This window comes from Pecten maximus, chromosome 4, assembly GCF_902652985.1.
Source record: "Pecten maximus chromosome 4, xPecMax1.1, whole genome shotgun sequence".
Classification (NCBI taxonomy): Eukaryota; Metazoa; Mollusca; class Bivalvia; order Pectinida; family Pectinidae; genus Pecten; species Pecten maximus.
In genome coordinates this window covers 27,797,390-27,808,858 of record NC_047018.1, presented here as the reverse complement: position 1 = coordinate 27,808,858, position 11,469 = coordinate 27,797,390, and the positions used below count along the sequence as shown (strand labels likewise).

At 35.4% G+C, this 11,469-nt stretch overlaps 1 protein-coding gene and 1 long non-coding RNA gene across 3 annotated transcripts; both read left to right on the top strand.

The window, feature by feature from the left end:
- Positions 1-44: 44 nt before the first annotated feature.
- Positions 45-8,598, top strand: LOC117325697 (ERI1 exoribonuclease 3-like). Of its 2 annotated transcripts, none has more exons than XM_033882116.1 (7): positions 45-269; positions 2,799-2,915; positions 4,835-4,894; positions 5,528-5,616; positions 6,669-6,741; positions 7,758-7,854; positions 8,224-8,598. In XM_033882116.1, the coding sequence occupies exons 1-7, from the start codon at positions 63-65 to the stop codon at positions 8,301-8,303; spliced, it is 723 nt and encodes a 240-aa protein (XP_033738007.1). In that variant the 5' UTR covers positions 45-62; the 3' UTR covers positions 8,304-8,598. The 2 variants fall into 2 exon arrangements, with proteins under 2 accessions (XP_033738007.1, XP_033738008.1); XM_033882117.1 differs by lacking the exon at positions 45-269 and adding an exon at positions 313-754.
- A 1,456-nt stretch (positions 8,599-10,054) lies between these two features.
- On the top strand, positions 10,055-11,333 carry LOC117325698. Its single transcript, XR_004532362.1, has 2 exons — positions 10,055-10,172; positions 10,542-11,333. It is a non-coding gene; the product is annotated as an uncharacterized LOC117325698 (long non-coding RNA).
- Positions 11,334-11,469: the final 136 nt, after the last annotated feature.

Below are 11,469 nucleotides of genomic sequence, written 5' to 3'. Positions count from 1 at the left end.
AGGTAGTTTCAAAATCACATGACCTAGAACGGAAACGGAAGTGATCAAACTGAAAGTAGAAAATGCTGTCGCGAAGTCGCATGTTTCGTTTTGTTATTTCACAACAACGTGATATATGTGTTACATCTATAAACTCGTTAAAAATATTTAAATCAAGCAAAGCTAGTATGGCGGATATAGGAAATAACCTGAAACCTCAACATTTTCAATATTTTCTTGTTTTGGATTTCGAAGCAACATGTGATGACAGAAAAAAGTTGCATCCACAGGTAATACGTAGTTCAGGACCATTGGCTAACTGAGCCATTATACACATACATCAGTATATAGCAATTTGGTATAAGTTCGTTTAGTTATACAGTACCATAAACTTTCCAATCTAGTAGAAAGCTGAAACAAGTGCTGTTGTAAGAGAAGTGGAAATAATGACGGCCAGACCGTGGTTCGAACCCTGGACATCTGAACACTATAGCTAGCCAGATGTTACTACCAATTGAACTCGTGTTTGCGGGCAAACAGGTTCGTTAGTTTTTAAATGTAATATTTCAAACTATCTTGACGGACCTGCAAATGTTAATACAGGACTTGGAAGTCTTTTTTAAGGCTTGTCTGAAAACGATATAAAATCACCAGGTCCGTCTTTATTTCATTAACATTCAACACCGGTCCAACTGGTCCAACTGTTTGGACTCCAAAAGCGATAATGGCCTTAGTTGCCGTTGATCAGCCCGTTCCAGTTCCACTACACTGTAAGGTACATATGCGTACATTGCATAATAATCTTCAAATATTTGAAGGCAATTGTATTCAATATTCTTTTCTTATACTATATTTTTTTGAAAATTATGGTAATTTGATGGATTGGTACTAAAAGATCATGTTTATATATTGCCTTTGTGAAATACACACCATTCAAAATTTATTTCATGATATATGAATTTTAATTTCATGCAATTCATTTGTGTCCAAACATTATTTTTGTTTCAACCACTTTATTCATCACCCCTAGTTGCAGAACTGGACTAGACTGAGTGCTGGTTGACAGATAGCTGAAATGGTTCAAGTACAAAGTACTTGTTTCTGAATCTTTTCATTTTTTGTATTTATATGATGTATTTACTATTACAATTCACAATAATATAATGAATGTTAAACTAATGATTAAAGCATCCATTTAGAGGTCTGAGGTTCCGGGTCAGAGTCCCTGTCTGGTTGTTACATTTGGCAACCAATTTAATCCCATGGAGACTGGTATAGGGTCTTGTGTATGTCTTCGAATAAAGACTTTGTTGAAGGCGAGAAGAATGTAGTGGAACTGAACTGGACTGAACTATAGTGGCCAGGTAGCTCAAATGGTTGGAGTGTATGTCTAGAATTCGGAAGTCCCTGGTCATTGCATTGTTCTTTGGCAACACCTACAGCATAAGAAGCCCTTGCTGTGCTCTTTTATCTTCTGATATCAATGTGCCACTTGTTACAATGTGTCCTATCATAAGAGTTCTGTTACATCGGTGGAGTTTATATTCTTCCTTAGAATGGACTCTTCAAGGAGTGTTATACTCTCATGTGAGACATGGTCATTCAGACTTCAGGGAGCATAGGGTGGATGTAAAGTGAAAATGGTTTAAAAGGTCATGTAATAACATTAGGTATCAATCAGCTTAGCCCTGAATGGTTCTTGGCTTCTGGCAGATGCTGCGGTTGATGGAGTCATGTTCCAATCCCGGATGGCCCTCGGGAAGAAGGATGTTCTGCATCTTTCTGTGATGGAGGTTCTCGGAAAGTGTGTTGTTCCCTGATCCTAGAATCGCTGACTCTGCTTATTTTGACAGTTGAAGTTTGTTATTGCTATATTACAAGTTCTTCATGGCCCTTTCTTAAATTTGATATGTAGGTTCCCCTAGGTGCGTATTTGTGCATGTTTTATTTTTAGAATGATTGCAAAGCAAGATGGAAAACAGATAGCCATTTTGAATTTTGACAGTTGAAGGTTGTTATCACCATTTCCTAGAACATTCTTTGTAGATATTTATCAAATTTCACCTGTAGGTTCCTCTTGGTTCCTAATTGTGTATGTTCAATTTTGTGACTGATCTGAAAATAAAATGGCAAACACAACCTTTTTGAATTTACAGAAAAGTTTGTTTCACTATTTCTCAGAAAGTTCTTCATGGATCATAATAGGTTGCCCTTAATTGGCCACAGGTTGCATTTTGTGACTGATCGGAAAATGATATAACCGACAGGTGGCCATTCTGAATTTTGACAGTTGAAATTCATTATTACTATTTCTCAGAAAGTTCTTCATGGATATTTCTTGAATTCCATGTGTAGGTTCTTGTTGTTTAAAGTTTGCTAACCTTATTTCTCAGAGAGTTCTTGATGAATCTTTCTCAGATTTGATAGATATGTTCCTTTTTTATCAAATGTTTAAGAGGAAGAAGAGAAAAGTAGAGAAAAGATTAATCTAACAGAAATCAAATAACAGTCATTTGATGGTGGGTGTAAGGGTATAAAAAGGAATCAAGTGTGTATATATATTACACATGGTACAATAATGATTTGTGGTTTACTGAGTATGTCTTGAACATTTAACTTTATTTTTCATTGCTTTGAAGTGTTTTCATTGTCTATCAATTCATCATTTATAGCTGAAGGCATAAAGTGGAACGACCATCTGTAGGAAGGTAACCTGTTCAGATAATGTAGGGATGCCATCTGACTAAATACAGATCTTCACTATAGCATTCACATTTAAATTTTGGATTTTCACATCATACATGACCATTCTGTTTCAGGAGATAATAGAATTTCCAGTTGTGATGCTCAATACAGAGACATTGGCTACAGAGGCTGTATTTCATCAATATGTCCAGCCACGTGTTCACAATCATCTCAGTCATTTTTGTACAAATGTAAGTGTCACAAGTTATAGTCTGGTCACTAGGAGATTTTGTAAGGAAGTTATGATATCTGCTTATTACAATTTTTGTTAATATGACACACTTTTTATTTTTGATATATACATTAAAGGATTTACCCATTTACTTTGACCATTTCAAAACTAATAAGAAAATATTCGGTATTAACTTGTGTCTTCATAATGTACACTTAGTGCACTGTCTACAGATATAATGTACACTTAGTACACTGTCTACAGATATAATGTACATTCAGTACACTGTCTACAGATATAATGTACACTTAGTACACTGTCTACAGATATAATGTACACTTAGTTCACTGTCTACATGTATAATGTACACTTAGTCCACTGTCTACATATATAATGTACACTTAGTACACTGTCTACAGATATAATGTACACTTAGAACACTGTCTACAGATATAATGTACACTTAGTACACTGTCTACATATATAATGTACACTTAGTTCACTGTCTACATATATAATGTACACTTAGTACACTGTCTACAGATATAATGTACACTTAGAACACTGTCTACAGATATAATGTACACTTAGTACACTGTCTACAGATATAATGTACACTGTCTACAGATATAATGTACACTCGGTACACTGTCTACAGATATAATGTACACTTAGTTCACTGTCTACATATATAATGTACACTTAGTTCACTGTCTACATATATAATGTACACTTAGTACACTGTCTACAGATATAATGTACACTTAGAACACTGTCTACAGATATAATGTACACTTAGTACACTGTCTACATATATAATGTACACTTAGTACACTGTCTACAGATATAATGTACACTTAGTACACTGTCTACATGTATAATGTACACTTAGTTCACTGTCTACAGATATAATGTACACTTAGTTCACTGTCTACAGATATAATGTACACTTAGTACACTGTCTACAGATATAATGTACACTTAGTACACTGTCTACAGATATAATGTACACTTAGTTCACTGTCTACAGATATAATGTACACTTAGTACACTGTCTACAGATATAATGTACACTCGGTACACTGTCTACAGATATAATGTACACTCGGTACACTGTCTACAGATATAATGTACACTTAGTACACTGTCTACATGTATAATGTACACTTAGTTCACTGTCTCCAAATATAATGTACACTTAGTACACTGTCTACAGATATAATGTACACTTAGTACACTGTCTACAGATATAATGTACACTTAGTACACTGTCTACAGATATAATGTACACTCAGTCCACTGTCTGCAGATATAATGTACACTTAGTACACTGTCTACAGATATAATGTACACTCGGTCCACTGTCTACAGATATAATGTACACTTAGTACACTGTCTACAGATATTATGTACACTTAGTTCACTGTCTGCAGATATAATATACACTCAGTCCACTGTCTGCAGATATAATGTACACTTAGTACACTGTCTACAGATATAATGTACACTTAGTACACTGTCTACAGATATAATATACACTCAGTCCACTGTCTGCAGATATAATGTACACTTAGTACACTGTCTACAGATATAATGTACACTTAGTACACTGTCTACAGATATAATATACACTCAGTCCACTGTCTGCAGATATAATGTACACTTAGTTCACTGTCTACAGATATAATGAACATTTAGTACACTGTCTACATGTATAATGTACACTTAGTACACTGTCTACATGTATAATGTACACTTAGTACACTGTCTACAGGTATAATGTACACTTAGTACACTGTCTACAGATATAATGTACACTGTCTACAGATATAATGTACACTTAGAACACTGTCTACAGATATAATGTACACTTAGAACACTGTCTACAGATATAATGTCTCTATGACATACATTCTGTGTCTCCTATTTCTCCAACAGTTAACGGGAATCATCCAGGAGATGGTTGATGGACAGGACCACATAGAAGATGTATTAAAGGTTAGTTGTTACTCCATCATTGAGTTAAAGCATCTAGAAAGGATCTAGTTAAAGAGTTATTATTTCCTGTTATTTTTTTACCAATTATTCACTATTTCAATTAAGCGCTAATTACTTTTAAGTACCTGGTATATAAGGTTCTGGAATACTGTAACCTTTTGAATTTCTATGTTTTTTCAAAAGATATAAAATACATGTATCTATCTAGACTTGGATGAACAACGTATAACCCATTGTTCTGTTTGTAAATGTGTGTATTCATTGCTTTGTAAACATGTGTATTCATCACATTGTAAACATGTGTATTCATCACATTGTAAACATGTGTATTCATTGCTTTGTAAACATGTGTATTCATTGCTTTGTAAACATGTGTATTCATCGCATTGTAAACATGTGTATTCATCGCATTGTAAACATGTGTATTCATCGCATTGTAAACATGTGTATTCATCGCATTGTAAACATGTGTATTCATTGTTTTGTAAACATGTGTATTCATTGTTTTGTAAACATGAGTATTCATTGATTTGTAAACATGTGTATTCATTGATTTGTAAACATGTGGATTCATTGCTTTGTAAACATGAGTATTCATTGCTTTGTAAATATGAGTATTCATTGCTTTCACAGAAATATGACAAATGGATGGAGGAGAAATTGCTGAGTAAGGGTCATACATTCACTTTTGTGACTTGTGGTGACTGGGACTTAAAAACAATGTAAGTAGTCACACCCTGAACTGTTCTACATTTAAATATTGTCACCTTTATCATAATTACTATTCTAAGACATAATCTATCATTTTCCTTGATGTAGTCACTACCTGGTATGTGTGGGATCTGTGCTCTTTCTTGAAGTGTCTATAATATCAAACAATCTACAATGTACTTCTACACATTAAATTATATATATTCACTGATAGGAGTTTGGAGACAAGTGTATTGACTCACATTATATAAGTACAAGTTTAAAGGGGACTGGTTTATCGACTCACACTACAAGTATGAGTATATAAAAGGCTGGTGTATTGACTCGCACTACAAGTATGAGTTTATAGGTGACAGGTTTATTGACTCGCACTACAAGTATCAGTTTATAGGAGGCAGGTGTATTGACTCGCACTACACATACAAGTTTATAGGGTGACAGGTCTATTGACTCGCACTACAAGTACAAGTTTATAGGAGACAGGTCTATTGACTCGCACTACACATACAAGTTTATAGGTGACAGGTGTATTGACTCGCACTACAAGTATCAGCTTATAGGAGGCAGGTCTATTGACTCGCACTACACATACAAGTTTAGAGGTGACAGGTGTATTGACTCGCACTACAAGTATCAGCTTATAGGAGGCAGGTCTATTGACTCGCACTACACATACAAGTTTAGAGGTGACAGGTGTATTGACTTGCACTAAAAGTATGAGTTTATAGGAGACAGGTTTATTGACTCGCACTATAAGTATGAGTTTATAGGAGACCAGTGTATTGACTCGCACTACAAGTATGATTTTATAGGAGGCAGGTTTATTGATTTACACTCAAGTATGAGTTTATAGGAGACCAGTGTATTGACTCACACTACAAGTATAAGTTTATAGGAGACAGGTTTATTGACTCGCACTACAAGTATGAGTTTATAGGAGACCAGTGTATTGACTCGTACTAGAAGTATGATTTTATAGGAGGCAGGTTTATTGACTCGCACTATAAGTATCTTGCTTTGAATATATTTTTTCTCCACATTCTGTTTTTCTTTTCATTTTAAGGTTACCAAGTCAGTGTGATTACTTCAACATTAAAAAGCCAGGATATTTTAATCAGTGGATCAATATAAAAAAGGTAATTCCTCGTTAATTGTCTTCATACTGTTATATAAATATAAAATATTGTAGTTTTCTTTTTCAGATTTTGCCCAAAATAACTAAAGTTGTTGATGGGCAATTAAACATAACCAATCAGTGATCAAGTATTGTGGTGTGTCATCATTGTACTGATCTGTTTTAATTTGGTTATGGGCCAAACTAAGTACATCTACAGTGTAATGATGAAATATACCATGATATCTGTACCAGTGTGTTACTGTGTATTAAACCTATCCCGTCATTATTCTGACTGTTAATATGTTCTAAACATAAAAAGACAGAATGAGGGAAAGCAAATACTGAGTGAACAAACTGATTTTTACATAATAAGTTGATTGTAGTTTATTCTGCATTGAAATGTTTCTGTTGAGAAATGGCATGATTTTCTGTGAACATTTTTATCTCAAAATTATCAATTCAATTATGTAATTAATATATGGTCTTCTGAGATAAACTTAGAAGATATTTACATATTATATATGTAACCCTGGTAAATACTAGCCACAATATACCGCTCGGCTAGAGAGATCTTCTCTTTAGCTCGATCGGTTGAGCATAAGACTAGTAAGCCAGAGGTCCCGGGTTCGATCCCTAGCGGAGGCAGTGATTTAAATTTAATTTATCATGCGCTCTGTTACATTGGCGCCCATGTAGGGACCCGGGAAAAATACTCAGCCTTGCTCCACAAGCATCGCAGTTACCCCTGAAAACTCGAGGACGAGTTCTTTCCTGGAGGGGGAGTATGTAACCCTGGTAAATACTAGCCGCAATTTACCGCTCGGCTAGAGAGATCTTCTCTTTAGCTCGATCGGTTGAGCGTAAGACTAGTAAGCCAGAGGTCCCGGGTTCGATCCCTAGCGGAGGCAGTGATTTAAATTTAATTTATCATGCACTCTGTTACATATATACTGTACATGTAACATCATTGATTGGTTTTTAACTTTATTGATAATTATGTGAAATCAAATCTCAGCTAAAATGTTAATTTTCTAGGAGTATGCAGCAGCTACCAGTAAATATCCCAAGGGAATGCTTGCTATGTTGGACGGTTTATCTCTACGTCTCGAAGGCCGTCATCACAGTGGAATAGGTAACTCGTCCAGTCAAGATGTACAAGGATCGGTACTAGAAAAACTTCAGATGAGCCTCGATTTCCACCAGATATCAATTTATTTTCCTATTAAATTTTTCCCTGCGGTAAAGAATTCTAAAATTTTGTCTTTTTTTTTCTCGTTTTTCTCTGGCTAAACCCAATTCTCAAATCTTCTCACTTATGATTATTCTAGGTTATCAGACGAGGAAGAAGAATCCAACTTTCTAAATGATTATGTGTCATGAAATGGTTGTTAAATATCATTGATCATATAGGGAAAATGGTGTAACATTGACAAACTGTTTAACAGAAATTCTTCCTCAGATCTTAATATATTAACTTAATTATTATTTTCCCTTATTTCAGATGACAGCAAAAATATAACTAGAGTTGTGGTTGAGTTACTGAAGAAAGGACATGTGTTTAAGATCACTGGACGGATATAGTTACCTTCTCAAATCATCATTACACAGAAAAGTCATGGATCATTTACAGAACAGTTTCATTTTCTAAATCTCTCACTTAATTTTAAATTATGTTAAATTCATCAATCTTGTCTATTTTAACATGTTTTATTATAGAGACTAGAATTGGTAGTCTTAATTATTTTCTTTCCATTTCATTAAAAAAAAATTAAAACATAAATGATCAATCATGTTACTGTATGCAGGGTTCCTGTGTGTGAGTGAGTGGATAACAACTGTATGTTTGTACATGCATGAGAGACAAACAAACTCTATTTACATACAAGAGGCCCAGAGGGCCTGTATCGCTCACCTGGTTTCATGAGATATGAAACAAGAATGATGCTGAAGTATATTTGTCGCTGGTATTGCTATGTCAATATCTATCATAAGCATTTATATGGGTACATTTTGTACATGTACATTGGTTTTAATTCAATACTGAAAATTCAAAAAAGTGCATTAATCTACGACCTCAGAGGGATGTTACCAAACAAATGCGAGTGATATCCATTGCTTAGTTTCAGAGAAGAACTTGTTTAGACCAATTGACCCCTTTTGACCCTGACCTCTACCCCCTTGGGGGTCAGCTCCTTCCTTTATGCAATTTTGAATCCCTACCAGTCAAACCATTGCTTAGTTTCAGAGAAAAAGTTGTTTAAATCAATTTAGCCATATTGACCCCTTTTGGCCCCACCCCTAAGCCCCCTGGCGGCCCGGGTCAACCCCAACATTTTTACAATTTTGAATCCCCACCCCGTAACCATGCTACCATGCAAATGTGAGTAATATCCATTGCTTAGTTTCAAAGAGGAAGTTGTTTAAACAAATTGACCAATTTTTGCCCCGCCTCTCAGGCCCCTGGGGGGGGGGGGGGGGGGGGGGGCAGCCCCACCATTTGTACAATTTTGAATCCCCATCCCATAGGGATGCTACCCGGGAAATATGAGCGAAATCCATTGCTCAGTTTCAGAGCAGAATTTTGCAAAACTGACCCCTTTTTTGGCCCCGCCCCTCAGCCCACAGGGGGGTCGGCCACATCATTTGTACAATTTCAAATTCCTACCCCAAGGTGATGCTACCAGTAAAATATGAGATATCCATTGCTTGGTTCCAGAGAAGAAGTCAATTATATGAATATAGCCCGATTGACGACATTTGGCCCCACCCTTCAGGCCCCTGGGGGGTCAGCCCCATCATTTGTACAATTTTGAATCCCCACCCCATAATGATGCTACCAGGCAAATATGAGCGATAGCCACTGCTTGGTTTCAGAGAAGAAGTCGTTTATATCAATATAGCCAAATTGACCACATTCGGCCCCGCCCCTCAAGCCCCTGGGGGGTCAGCCCCATCATTTGTACAATTTTGAATCTCCACCCGATAATGATGCTACCAGGCAAATATGAGCAATAGCCACTGCTTTGTTTCAGAAAAGAAGTTGTTTATATCAATATAGCCAAATTGACCACATTCAGCCCCACCCCTCAGGCCCCGGGGGGGTCAGAACCCTGGTAAATACTAGCCGCAATTTACCGCTCGGCTAGAGAGATCTTCTCTTTAGCTCGATCGGTTGAGCGTAAGACTAGTAAGCCAGAGGTCCCGGGTTCGATCCCTAGCGGAGGCAGTGATTTAAATTTAATTTATCATGCACTCTGTTACATATATACTGTACATGTAACATCATTGATTGGTTTTTAACTTTATTGATAATTATGTGAAATCAAATCTCAGCTAAAATGTTAATTTTCTAGGAGTATGCAGCAGCTACCAGTAAATATCCCAAGGGAATGCTTGCTATGTTGGACGGTTTATCTCTACGTCTCGAAGGCCGTCATCACAGTGGAATAGGTAACTCGTCCAGTCAAGATGTACAAGGATCGGTACTAGAAAAACTTCAGATGAGCCTCGATTTCCACCAGATATCAATTTATTTTCCTATTAAATTTTTCCCTGCTGTAAAGAATTCTAAAATTTTGTCTTTTTTTTTCTCGTTTTTCTCTGGCTAAACCCAATTCTCAAATCTTCTCACTTATGATTATTCTAGGTTATCAGACGAGGAAGAAGAATCCAACTTTCTAAATGATTATGTATCATGAAATGGTTGTTAAATATCATTGATCATATAGGGAAAATGGTGTAACATTGACAAACTGTTTAACAGAAATTCTTCCTCAGATCTTAATATATTAACTTAATTATTATTTTCCCTTATTTCAGATGACAGCAAAAATATAACTAGAGTTGTGGTTGAGTTACTGAAGAAAGGACATGTGTTTAAGATCACTGGACGGATATAGTTACCTTCTCAAATCATCATTACACAGAAAAGTCATGGATCATTTACAGAACAGTTTCATTTTCTAAATCTCTCACTTGATTTTAAATTATGTTAAATTCATAAATCTTGTCTATTTTAACATGTTTTATTATAGAGACTAGAATTGGTAGTCTTAATTATTTTCTTTCCATTTCATTAAAAAAAAATTAAAACATAAATGATCAATCATGTTACTGTATGCAGGGTTCCTGTGTGTGAGTGAGTGGATAACAACTGTATGTTTGTACATGCATGAGAGACAAACAAACTCTATTTACATATAATTATGTATGGTGATATAATGCTGCATATCAAAAACTTTACAAAAGAAACACTAAAGATGATATGTAGCAGAACTGGGTTGGTCTGAATGCCGGTGGTTAGATGGCTCAAATGTTTAGAGCGTCAATTTAGAGTATGGAGGTCCTGGTCTTGTGGTTTAAATCCACATCTGCAGCATCTGTAATCATTATTAGTTTTACTGTATTATTTGATACTTACTGGCCGTTACAGGTTTGACTGTATACACATAGGCGAGCATGTTTGTGTATACAGACATGTGTTTAATATCTACTAGTCTGTTCCATTTTTATACCTATCTCAATGGGTTGTGTAAATCTGACTTTTAATAGCAAGTTATTGTGATATTAACATGTGAGGGCCTTGGATGAGTAAATGAAACTTTGAATGTATTTTTCTTGTATTGTTTTTGTTTTTTTTGTTGTATTGTCTCGTATCTTTTTTTAATATGTTAAATCATTTCAATTACATTTAATTTACATGTAGAAAAATCAGCATATTAAGTAATATATTAGTATGGTGTTGTTT